The 12,203-nt window shown below is 42.2% G+C and overlaps 1 protein-coding gene across 12 annotated transcripts in view; it reads right to left on the bottom strand.

The window, feature by feature from the left end:
* Positions 1–12,203, bottom strand: part of SGK2 (serum/glucocorticoid regulated kinase 2) — a 33,629-nt gene that overhangs the window by 8,503 nt on the left and 12,923 nt on the right. For 7 of the 12 annotated variants that reach the window (XR_014549190.1, XM_083618958.1, XM_083618961.1 and 4 more), the window contains 9 exons: positions 8,071–8,140; positions 6,761–6,815; positions 6,460–6,509; positions 4,241–4,298; positions 3,353–3,436; positions 2,040–2,171; positions 1,066–1,178; positions 266–302; positions 9–95 (listed from right to left, as the gene is read on the bottom strand). Coding sequence is in view for 9 of the 12 variants with exons in the window: in XM_083618958.1 (XP_083475084.1) it covers positions 9–95; positions 266–302; positions 1,066–1,178; positions 2,040–2,171; positions 3,353–3,436; positions 4,241–4,298; positions 6,460–6,509; positions 6,761–6,815; positions 8,071–8,140 (686 nt within the window). In the remaining 3 variants the exon portion in view is untranslated. The other 5 variants (XR_014549191.1, XM_083618956.1, XM_083618962.1 and 2 more) reach the window with 4 other exon arrangements.

The following is a 12,203-nucleotide window of genomic DNA, read 5'->3' as shown; positions in this document are numbered from 1 at the left end:
AATGATACCTCTGGGGTGCCGCAGAAAGTAGATGTTGTTTCCTCTGGCTCCATTCCTTCTTTGCAAAGTCCAAAATCAGTCAGTACAACATGGCCCTAAAAGGAAAAGGAGAAATATTGAGCTCCTTAGGAAGTTGTATTCCATCTTTTGCTACTTTTGCGTTCCTATTTGACTTGGTTGTCCCAGTTTAATTACAAAACTTTTCCTACCAACAAATAACTGATGTAGATCACACAGTGATTTGCAAGGATCCGTAAATACATACCTGACAATCCAAGAGAATATTTTCAGGTTTCAAGTCCCTAAAGAAAGGAGGAAAGAGAATAAGGGAGGTGGGAATATGGTGATTAAAATCTGGTGGGATTTCAGGGAATCCTCCTAACCAGCTTCAAGTGCTTAGATGTATCTGTTAAAAGAATTACACCTTGCAGATTCCAAAAAGTCTCCAGAGCTACCTTTCACAAACCAATGAAATCGGTTCTCTTATACGCTTGCTTTATTTTCTAGCGTTTCCAGATCATCTGTTCATTGGCACAATGTTTGGTCATTATGCCACACTTTTTAGTGCAGACATCCTGCTACTCTTCTAACCTTGAAGGGGCCGATAAAAAAGTGATGGAAAATTGCACTGCTGTGTAAGACTCCAGCTCCCATCAGCCCATGCCAACATGGCCAGTGGCCAGGAATAATGGGAGCTGTAGTCCAACAACAGGAGGGGTATAGGTTTCCCACCCCCCTGTTAAGTAGCTCTGGGGTGGGAAAGAAACACATTAGGACAAACAGGGAATGGTTAGTGATATGGAGGATTGCCTCTTGACGGCTACTAATCTAGTTCATCAACTCTTTAACGGCTGGGGTGGGGGGGAGGTTGACATTCCAAACTATTCTTTTTTTAAAAAAAGAGTTAAAATTTTATCTTCTTTAAAGGCAACACTATTCTGAAACAAAAACACTCCAACCTTAATGTATCACAGCAGCAGCAGCATCATTATTGAAATTGCTTCCTATGAAACATCTTAATATATCTTACTAAAGCTACCTGCTGTTATTGCAAAAAAACTGTACCGGTAGATGATGTTCAGTGAATGGAGGTAGCCCACCGCACTGGCCATTTCAGCTGCATAGAATCGGGCTCGAGGTTCACAGAAGCAACGTTCTCTTTGCAAATGGAAGAAGAGCTATGAACCAAGATGGGAGAATTTGAGGCCGGAGAAAACTTATTCCGTAAGTACTTCTATGCCTGAGTCAAGAGACTGAACAGGTTGCTTATAACAGGGTCATCTGGATTTGACACACTTTTCTCAGAAAACAGCTTCATTATTCCACACTCCTTGGCTATTTCAGGAACACAGCAACCTGGTGCCCTCCAGATGTTTTGAACCACAACTCTTCCCATCAGAGATGCGGTACAAGACATCTGGATGCACTGGGCTGGGGAAATTACGTAGCTTATATAAATTATGTAATTAATTACATACATTATGTTGTCATTATGTTGTTCTACACCATTCATTTCAGTGCAAATGGGGGGGGGGGAGAGAATGCAATCAGTGATGTATCATTTGCAAGAACAACAATAAATATCAATCACATTCAGTAGACCACTTTCCATTCCTGATACGGGATGAATAAGTGACCACAAGCAATTTCTTCACCTGTTTCCATTTTCGTTGGAATTCTCTAACATCCCTCACTGTCCCTTTTCCCTTGTCTGTCATGTTTTGTTAAGATTATAAGCCTGCCGGCAGGGACTGCCTTGTTTTAATTGTTTGTAAGATGCTTTGGGAGATTTTTTTTTTTTTGCTGAGGAGTGGTGTACAAATGGTCTAAATGAATGAATAAATAAGTAGTCCTAAGTTTGAAAAAGTTGAAGACCACAGGGGTACAGTGTATTAAATATGATAACTAGAACTGAACATATGCCGAATCATACAAAGACTTTTAATATTGCACCTATTCACGTTAAAGGTAAAGCCCAGAATGATAGCACTGACAGAACCCAATGCTCTGCGTGATGTAAAAAACTGACACTCACTCACCTCTCCTCCATTTACATAGTCCAGTACAAAGTATAGTTTCTCTTTGGTCTGGAAGGAATAGTGGAGCCCCACAAGGAAAGGATGCTTCACATTCTTCAGGAGCACATTGCGTTCTGCCATTATGTGATTTTGCTACGAAGAACCGAGAGAGAGAGAGAGAGAGAGAGAGAGAGAGAGAGAGGGAGGGAGGGAGGGCTAAGTTCACAGATCAAGTTTTGTTTCGTTTTAAAATTAAATTCACTACAGTCACACACATATACATAAATGTCTTTAGCAAAGGCTAGCAGCAACTTCAAGGGAAGGAGGAATTTTAAACGGATCTCTGGCATGGGACAAAATGGTTACACCCTCTCCCTCCCCTCGAGCGAGAGCTGGGGTCCTAATTGGAGCCATGGATGGGATTTTCTGAAAATCTTGATGTTCAGCTTCTATACACCGATTTTATTTTTCTAATTCCTACCTTACTCTTTGATCTCAACAAGAAGAGAGGGGGTTGTTTTGCTAGCTCCAACAAAAATGCAAAATATTCTCGTATATTATTTGCATTATAATACATACATACAACAATGCATACAACTGTATGAAAATGCTTATTATTCTACAAGGGCTGACTCTCATGCATATTACAAGCATAATGTATGTATAATTTTGCATATAATTAGTCAGGCTTTAAAAAGAAAAATAAATGCATGGGTGCTCAGACATAAGCAGAAGCTCAATGAAGCACAGTCAGGTTGCGACTGCCAAATTATGTGTACAAACCCATTTGAAATGGATTCTTTTTCCATCCCTGAGACCCTCACAAGTGCAATTTATAGATTAAAAGAAAGAAAGAAGAACAATTCATTCCTCTACAAGGGACACATTTAGTGTTGTGTGCAGTTTGGCCCTCAGACCAATGTGATGCAGTTCACCAATGGCAGACCATGTTTTTTGGTTAGGACAGAGGCTGGATCTAGACACAAGCAAAAAAACGTTTCAGGAAAACGCGTTGTAAACCTCATAATGGGAAATAACGTTGCTGAAAGACAGAACTCCACAGCGCCATCTAGTGTCACAGCGTTATAATGCATTTTAAACACTTTTTTTTTTACTAATGTAGCTGACTCCAGGGAGATGGCAAGTATAAAATAGCTTTCAAAGCCCAGAAATTATTCACCTGAAGAGCTATTAAGAGTTGTGCTCCTGCAGATATAGACACAGATAGAATCTTTCACGCACACACAGAGAGGGGGGCACGTTATACAGAGCATGGGGAGAGAGTAATAAAACTCATTTGTTGAAAGTGCAAGTAGATTCCTTTGAAATGATACCTCTTTTTTCTTGAGAATAGATTTCTTCTGCAGAACTTTCACAGCATAGAACCTCCCGTCAGTTTTGCGTTTCGCCAAAAGGACCTGAAGCGGGATTGAAAAACAGAGGGGGTAAAAGAAGTGTCCAGCTTTCATGTCCTTAACTAATTGGTCAGTGTTTTATGTTCACATTACAGTGGCATGCCAAGTTGGCAGCTGCACAATGTACAGGGCAGGGAGACTTTGCTTCCTCCATTGTGCCAATCAGCAGACCCCATTCCTAGGAACAATTTGGTGTTGGTGTTGGGGTGAATCGATGCATAACTGAACATATTTTGGATTCCCAATAATCAAGAGCAGCAGCAGCTTATCACTAATTAATCCATTGCACACAGTAACTGCTCCCTACCTTAGGCACAAAAGTAAAATTGAAAAGAGAATGGCATTGAAACTTCTTAATACGACTTTCATTATTAAAATGGACCCTTTAAAGGTATCACTGAGATGCCGTGAGTGAGCATGTCAGGCTAAGAATTAGGGAGTTCCAGTTCATATGCCTGCTAAGCCATGATGGTCACTTAACAGGATGGTTGAGAAGATAAAGACGGGGACTAGGTTCGGCACCCTGAGTCCCTTGAAGGTTCCGTTCTCCAGATTGCATTCTAGCTCCTTACTTTAAGATGGCAAAAGGGAGTGGCAGACTAAAGAGCAGGAACAGCCATAACACATGGGGAGGGGAAAAATCACATTGTTGGTACAAATGCTAAAATTTAGGGCACCATTTCAAAAGCACCAGAAGCCATGCATATGAAAGCAAAGTGGGAAAAGAAATGGGATGATGGTTGCCAAGTGTCATTGACACAGTAATAAAAGTAAATAAATAAAATTCTTCCAAACTAGGCCACTTACTTTTCCAAAGCTACCTTTGCCAATTATCTTTAGGAAGTCAAAATCTGTTGGCTTGGCACTGTTAGAAAAAGGAAACAGAGTAAAACACACAAAGCTCTTTTCTTCAGTCAGCTAGATTCTCCCCACCACAACCAATGAAGAACATCAGAAGGACACACTGCTGTATTTTATTCTTTCCTCAATTCCATCATTCTGTCCTGGCAGATAAAGACACAGGATGGTAGTCAGCTAAGGTTTATTCAGAGTGGAGATTAATGGACCCAATTTAGTCATGTTCATTAATTTAAATAGGTCTATTCTGAGTAAACATCAGCTGACTACCACTACCGTTCTTACAGACATTCAACTCTTCATAACCAGATAACCTGCTATTCTCTTGGGTGATTGCTTGGCTAAGCGTTCAACTAGTGCATTGTTGTAGCTTAAGGTACATATTTTGGAAAACCAAGCAGAAAATAGGAGCAAAAGGTTCAGATACAAACACAGTAAAATAATCTCTCACAAGGAAGTGATAGAAAGGACATTTGGGTTAATGGTTATTGTATCAGGGATTATTTGTAAAAGCCCTCTTTGCTTCCAAACTTGAGTCCCAGGGCTGAGGAATCTGTGACCCTCCAGATGTGGATGGGCTCCAACTCCCATCATCCCTGAAAATTTGTCAGGCTGGCTGGCAGCTGGTGGGAGCTGGGAGCTAAACAACAGCTGAAGGGCTGCAGCTAGCCCACCCCTGCTGGAAATGCTAATTATTAGGAGTAGATGAGCATGAGGGATCGTAGCATGGATTCCAAAGCTGTCCTCCTCCACACAAATCTGTTTCAGAGCTCCTAGCACTGTATCAACAACAACATTTCTATCTGGCTCTTCCTTCCAAACAAATCCAAAACAACACCAGGGATGGGCAGAATATAGATCTCTGGGTGATCCATAGTAGATCACCAAAGATTTTGGATTCCCAATTCTTTTAACAATAGGAGCTTTCCCCTAAATTAGTCCACTATAACAAAGAAATCTGAGGCTGGAGGGGATACCCAGAATGTGTGTGAAAGGCCCATCAGCTCAGCACTGCAAACAAATGTCTAGCCTAAAGTGCACCCAGATGTGCCCTCTTCCTCAATTCTATATGCATCTCTGTTCCTTGTCTCTCAGCCACTGTTTTGTATTTCGGTCCAGCTAGTGGATCTTGGGGTTCTAGGGGAAAAGCAAAGCAGATGTTATCGAGCTTGATGCCCACCCACCTTTGTAGGAGACAACTCGCAGTCAGAGAATGAAGGAGTGACTGGGGATCTCACAAACCCAGGTTTCCCAAAGTATTAAAGCTGACCCACAATCTCTGATCAAGAGTGTAGTTAGAGCTCTTCGTCTCTCCCCAGTAAAAGAAGATTGGCTTGTCTTGATGCTAAGGCTTTATATTTCATTGTTTGAGAGATGTATGTGCTGGGGTTACACAGCTTGTGGGGGTGGGCAACAGGAGGACAAATGGATTTTTAGGAGGATAAATAGGTCACACAATTGTTGGGATAAGTGGGATGTTTCCCTTGAGGCTGTGCTTTTGTTGCAGGAATGTCGTTGCAATAACCAATTGCGTTCGATTTTCTTCACAGAAACACAGATTTTTTTCCTTCACAGTTAGTACATCCATTGCTGTTGTGTGACTGCAATATAGTATGTCCCAAGCACCTACTAAGATAAGGGTTGTGACAAGAATAGTGAGAACAAGCAACATAGCTATACCCCATTTGATGCTGTTATGCAACCTTTATGAACAATATTGATTTGTTGCACACAATACAAATGTCTTAATTTGAGGAAGCACTTTTGTTTTAGTGACATTGCATTTTCCCAGCTCTCAAACCGCAATATGTCATTGCTGGAAATACATGACCCCCCCCCCCCACAGCTAACAGTGGCACAGCTACCTGGAGTGCTGGTAGGAGTGGGGTTGCACAGCTAACAGTGGCACAGCTACCTGGAGTGCTGGTAGGAGTGGGGTTGCATGTATTTTGACCATATACTGGCTAGTGTCTGTGACGTCACCAACAAGGTACGATAAAACTCCCACCACTACCCTGCCTTGCCTACAATCCAACACTTCACTTTTGCAAACAGAAGATGTGTTCAGGAGCTCCAGACACCTCAGAAGAGCAAATTAAGGAAAGTGAAGTAGAGTTTCATTGCATTTCTTAACCTTGCAAAATGTGTTGACTTTTGCATGCACTCACTTGGGGTTAGCAGAAGGTCCAAGGTTGATGTTGTCTGTTGGTGATGAAGGCTGAAAAATGACAGAAGTACAGAGCTGACATTAGCTAAGACCGCCAGGGTTGAGCAACAGTGTGAGAGAAGGTGGAGCTTTCTGGTACAGTAAATACATACCAGCAAAGCCTACTGCAATGGATGAGGCTTTCCAGTCCCCCTCCCCACAGACACTCTTGGACAGGTAAGGAACTGAGCTTCTTAAAATTCTCCACCTTCATATTTGAACCTATCTAAATACATTTGAGAAAGAAGGTACCTGGACCTTACCTGGCTGTCATCTTGGCTTTTGGAACGGTCCATTAAGGTGGCAACCCTTTCAGCACTGTGAAAAACAAGACAACAGTCAGTTTCGGAGATGTGGAGAGCAGGGCAACTCTAGCCTCTGCCTCAACAGGGAGAGCCCTCAAGTCGCAGATGTTATTCTAACTTAGAGGGATAAGTTGTCAGCCATAGGTGGAAAAATAACACCTGAGGGAGCTGTTTATTAAGTGTGTATTCTATCAAGCCCATAACTGAGATTTTATTATTACTGAATACAGATGATGTAGCCGGCCCATCTGACTGGCAAGACAGTGCGCAGGCAGGCAGGGTCTCAGCCGCATACCAGATGGACACAGAATTAACCCCTCTCCTGCCTCCATGCAAGACAGTAAGAAACTAAACCCTCAGCAGCAAAATAGTTATCTGTCCTCTTTCCTGCTTTTAGCATACAGTAGCTGGTACTGTAGATGTGATGTTTATGCATGCTGTGCTATTTCTGATGCCATATCTCCATTCTAGGTGCCTTAATTAGGGGCCAAAGTCCACACAATGCCAGTGTCATTTTCAAAGTTTAAAAGCAGCCCCTGGGAGCTGGCAAAATTGAATTAAGGGGAAGGGTCCAACCCTTCTCCATCTGTAGCATTTTGCTGATCAAAGGCTACCTCCAAGTGGCAATTAGTCCCCCTTATTAGTGGGTGGGAGACAGACAGACATTCATATTGTACATTCCTTCCCCCCGCCCCCCAAATAAGGAATATCAGCTAACAAAACCAGGTGACACAAACTGTAGCACATGAATATAAACAAAGTGAATATTCATCCCCCTTACTGATATGCTGATAGGAAGAACACTCTTGCTATTAAAGCCCCAGGGGAAATCCTAACCGTCAAGCTTCCCCTTCAGGAAAGTTACAAGACAAAACCTTTTGACATTTAATACTCTCCACCCCTCTCCACAAGAGATTGCGAGACAGCCCAAACCCCTTCCCTTATTTTGTAAGTCCTACAGTTCCACAGAAGCCCCTTATTTCAAAGCATGCTGTGAATAGACATCACTGCTCAAAAGGATCTCATTTTGAAACATCTCATTTAGCAGCGTTACTTACATCTGCATGAGTAAAAGCCTTCATCCGAAGCAGAGTTGAGCAACAAAGCCATACTGAGCAACAAGTCCCAGTTTGTGCAAGAGATGCTTCCCTCTGCAACACACCCCGTGCCAGCCAGCTCAATTCACTGCTTATTGCTTGTGGGAGATTATGATCAGGCTCAGCTTTAAAGCGACAGTGACCCCCTAATAGAAAGAGCCTTATACTCACTAGGAACACAGTCTGGAACTGGAGGTCTTGATCGTCTGTTCTAACCTCTCTCGCCCGTGCTTTATGAGATCTACAGGAAAGGGAGGAGGAGAAAGTTAGCAAACTGTTCCACTGGCAGCAATCGCAAGAAATACACACAGAGATACATTTGTTCTGAAGTGACCTTGCCCTTCTCAAGCATCCACCCACAAAACAAAATAAGCAAACTTTATTGGAGCTAGGGAAGAGACTCGGTTGCTGCAAAAGGAAGCTTCTAACCTTATTCGGACAGGAGTGCAGAAGCAAAATTTGGAAACCAGCGAGTGATGTCCTGTAAACGACAGCCTCCCTTTCCAAGGATACTACCCGGGATTGTCCTGCTTTTCTGTGAGACACAGATCACAAGGCAGAGGAGCTGCCCCTTTGATACATCATACTTGGCACAAGCTCAGTCCCTCTCATTCAAAGCTTTCCAAGCATTTTACGAACATGCATTGCGCATCACAGCACAAGCACTATCCTCCTTTCTCAAAGGAGAATGCTGAAATGATTTGCCCAGGTCAGTGAGACATTCAGTAGACTTGTATAGATTTTGCTGCAATTGTTGTGGTTGTCTATTAGAGAGTGATGAACAGAACTGGGCTGGCTTGTTTCGTTTTAGTGCATTAACACAACCTATTCACAGAAGCAAGGAAAATTCCTATGCAAGTTAAATTTACCTTAAGAGTGAAATTGACTGGACCAGAAGTTTCTTCCAGTCCAATCAAGAAGCTTCACCATGATAACCTAAAGGAAGCCATCTAGTTAAGAAAACTCGCCTTTTCTTCTACAATCACAGTTCCTCCCGCCCTGCCATGATAGCTGCAGTTATATTGACAATGCTGGATCAAGGCCAATGTCACAGAAGGAGGAAGAGAGAGAGAAAAACATAAAAGCAGGCTTTTAAAAATCCCTCCCCTCCTATGTGCAAATATGCAATGGACAATGAAGAACCTGAATGGTCACCAAACTGGATGACTTTAAAAGTGAATTAGACAAATTCATGGAGAATATGGCTACTATTACTGGCCACTAGCCATTTCTTCCAGTATCAAAGGAGCATGCCTCTGGATTCCAGCTGCTCTGGATTCCAGCTGCTGAGAAAAATGAGTTAATGAGCGCTACTGCCCTTCTTTATTTTATAAAGTCCTCTCATGTGATATTTGCCTGGTCTTTTATTTTGTCTCTCCCAATAAAAGGACAGAACAGCACCTCCGAATATTTAACTAGTGAAACCTACTGTGGAATTTGTTTTGCCCACATTTTGTCACAATAAAGACAGCAATAAAATAAGACTGCTGGCCTGATGCCCTGAGAAAGGAGCATGAAAACAAACTTATTCAGAAGACAGTTTTGCTATGGGAAAAACACAAAGAAACCCATTGCACTTTGACTCAAGAGCTTGAAGAATTAAAAAACGGGTTCTTCTACTCCAGCATTCTGCTTGTAGCAATAACCAGCAACATGCCCTGGAACTTCAGGCAAGGCATGATATAGTACCACACTCTATTTTCTCCCAGCATCAGTACACTGCAGCTAACCATGGAGGCCCCATTTGTCACTGACCATATTCAATGACAGAACTAGCTTGAACTTGAAGTGGGAGAACTTGAAGATATGTCTCCCAACAAATGGAGATAGGGAGATATGACACCTTTAAAAACCTAGTATTGTGTGTGCATCAATTCTCTGATCAATGAAAACTTAAATGGCACACAACGTTTTCATGTTCTCTATTCATATATACAGGTTGAGCATAAGTGAAGACAGGGATGCCAACTTGAATAAAATATTGGGAGGGGGGCAGGTAAGCCCTGCCATGCATAATCAATCACAAGATGTGGTGCAAACACACCATTTGAATGGCAATGTCCATCAACTTGGGGGGTGATGGCCCCCTCAAATATTTTATTGGGGGCCTCAAAGGGACTTCGGCCCCTAGGAGTTGGCTCCTATGGGTGAAGATATAACTTAACTCCAAAAAAGGTCCTAAATGCATAGTTCCTCATTAGATTTTTAGGGGAACTGCCAACACTATCAAATTCCTTACAAAAAAGCCCTTCCCCCTTCTTTTTAAAGCAGACTGACATGGAAATGTGAAAATCTGAACTTAAGATTGGAAATGAGAAGCTGAGAGAAAGAAAAACTGACATATCCATACATCCCTACTTATTTGCAAGAAAGTATTTCAGTAGGAACAGAACATAATCAGACTGGTTACTTTCGTAACTTTAGCTTTTCACTTTCAGCTTAAAAGTTCATGTTTTGGGCATGGAGCCTGGGATTGCCTCAACCACAACATATCTACTCTAGAATTTCTACCAGCAAAACTGAAGTTCTATCTAAATCTTAAGCACACCTCATACATAAGAAAGCAGCTGATCCATCTTCGTTTATTCAAGGCCAGGCTAACTCTACCACTGAGTACGTGCTGTAAATAATGAGCCTCCTCCTCGGCAAGGAAGTGCTGGGTCAAGTGCAGAGAGATTGTTTAGAGAATCAGGATGAGATGTTTTGGAGGTGAAGAGGACAGCTTGACCCAAAGCTGCATCAGTCTCTGAAGTTTCACTCCAGCTGCAACTTTATGGTGAAAAATTTCACATGGAGTCCACTAAATCCTCACTTTCCCAGACTGCTCTGGTCCACATCCATCTTTATTAGGATTCCATCCTGACTTGGATAAACTTCACGTTCATCACCAACTGTCCTCCTACAATGTAGCTGTGATCCAGCCTAGGGACAGGCAAATTAGTCAATTTCAGTTTCTCTCAACATCTCATTTCTCTAATCTTAAACTGAGTTATGCACATTTCCACAGAAATTTGCCACGGTTAAAAGAAAATCACAAGAATGCCAACTTTTTTTTTTTACTTGAATCTCCCCTAATAAACACGTTTTCACTAATATTAATGCATACTTTTCCATCTTGATCACTGAGATCCTCTGATGGGGCACTACTTGCAGTTCCCCACTCTTAATATTGGCAGAAAGAACCTCAGGGGAGTAAGCGATTGGCAGGAATCATTCTCTCATTGTTTTAGACATCTCCAAAAAAATGCTGTCATTCAGACAGGACTCTGCAATGAGAATTTCTTTTCGCCAACCAATATTTACTGATGTTTTTATTGCGCTTATTGCAATTTTGTAAGATGCGCACCGCCTTGCTGTATCCTCTATCCAGGCAAGCAGGAGGGATTATCAGAGTTCAAGGATAAATTCCAGTTAGTAAAAAAAAACACTCAAGGAGGGTGCAGCTCAGGGCCCGTGTGAGAGCTGTGATTTGGGGAGAGTGGGAGTGATTGAGGAGTGGGAGTGAGAAGAGTAGCCAAGGGTGAGTCTCCAGGGCTAGAGGGCACTAGAGGGATGTATTTAGCCCCTGGGCTCAAATCTCCCCACCCCTGTTCCCCACTGACTCTCACCATGGTTTGAGAGTCCTACCTGGAGATTCTGGGAATCGAACCTGGAATCATTTGCAGGCGACACATGTCCTCTACCCTGAACTGCAGAGCCCCGCTTTAGTGATCATGTTGGGTCCCCCAAATATTTTCAATTGGAAAATCTTCCTATGCAAATTACAGTAATCTCCACCGGAAAATTTACTGAGTGGTCTAATATTGCAGGTTTGTTTCACGTGCATTCAGTAAACCAAGCTGACAACTTTGAAATTGCCAAGCTTGCCTAATACAGTGGTACCTCGGGTTACAGATGCTTCAGGTTACAGACTCCGCTAACTCAGAAATAGTACCTCGAGTTAAGAATTTTGTTTCAGGGTGAGAACAGAAATCGTGCTCCGGCGGCAGCAGGAGGCCCAATTAGCTAAAGTGGTGCTTCAGGTTAAGAACAGTTTCAGGTTAAGAACAGACCTCCAGAACAAATTAAGTTCTTAACCAGAGGTACCACTGTATTGCATTTGCAAATGGCATCCGTTCATTGTTCCTAAGAAGAGAAGAAGACTTTGGATTTGATATTCCGCTTTATCACTATCCAAAGGAGTCTCAAAGCGGCTAACATTATCCTTTCCCTTCCTCCCCCACAACAATAAAATTGTTAATAAATTAATGAAACACAAACTTCATAGAATCATATTAAATAAACACTGGGGGGGGGGTTAGATT

This window comes from Podarcis filfolensis (genome assembly GCF_964270895.1).
Source record: "Podarcis filfolensis genome assembly, chromosome: 6".
Lineage (NCBI taxonomy): Eukaryota > Metazoa > Chordata > Lepidosauria > Squamata > Lacertidae > Podarcis > Podarcis filfolensis.
Note: the sequence above shows the minus strand (reverse complement) of the source record. Positions and strands in the feature narration are given on the sequence as shown.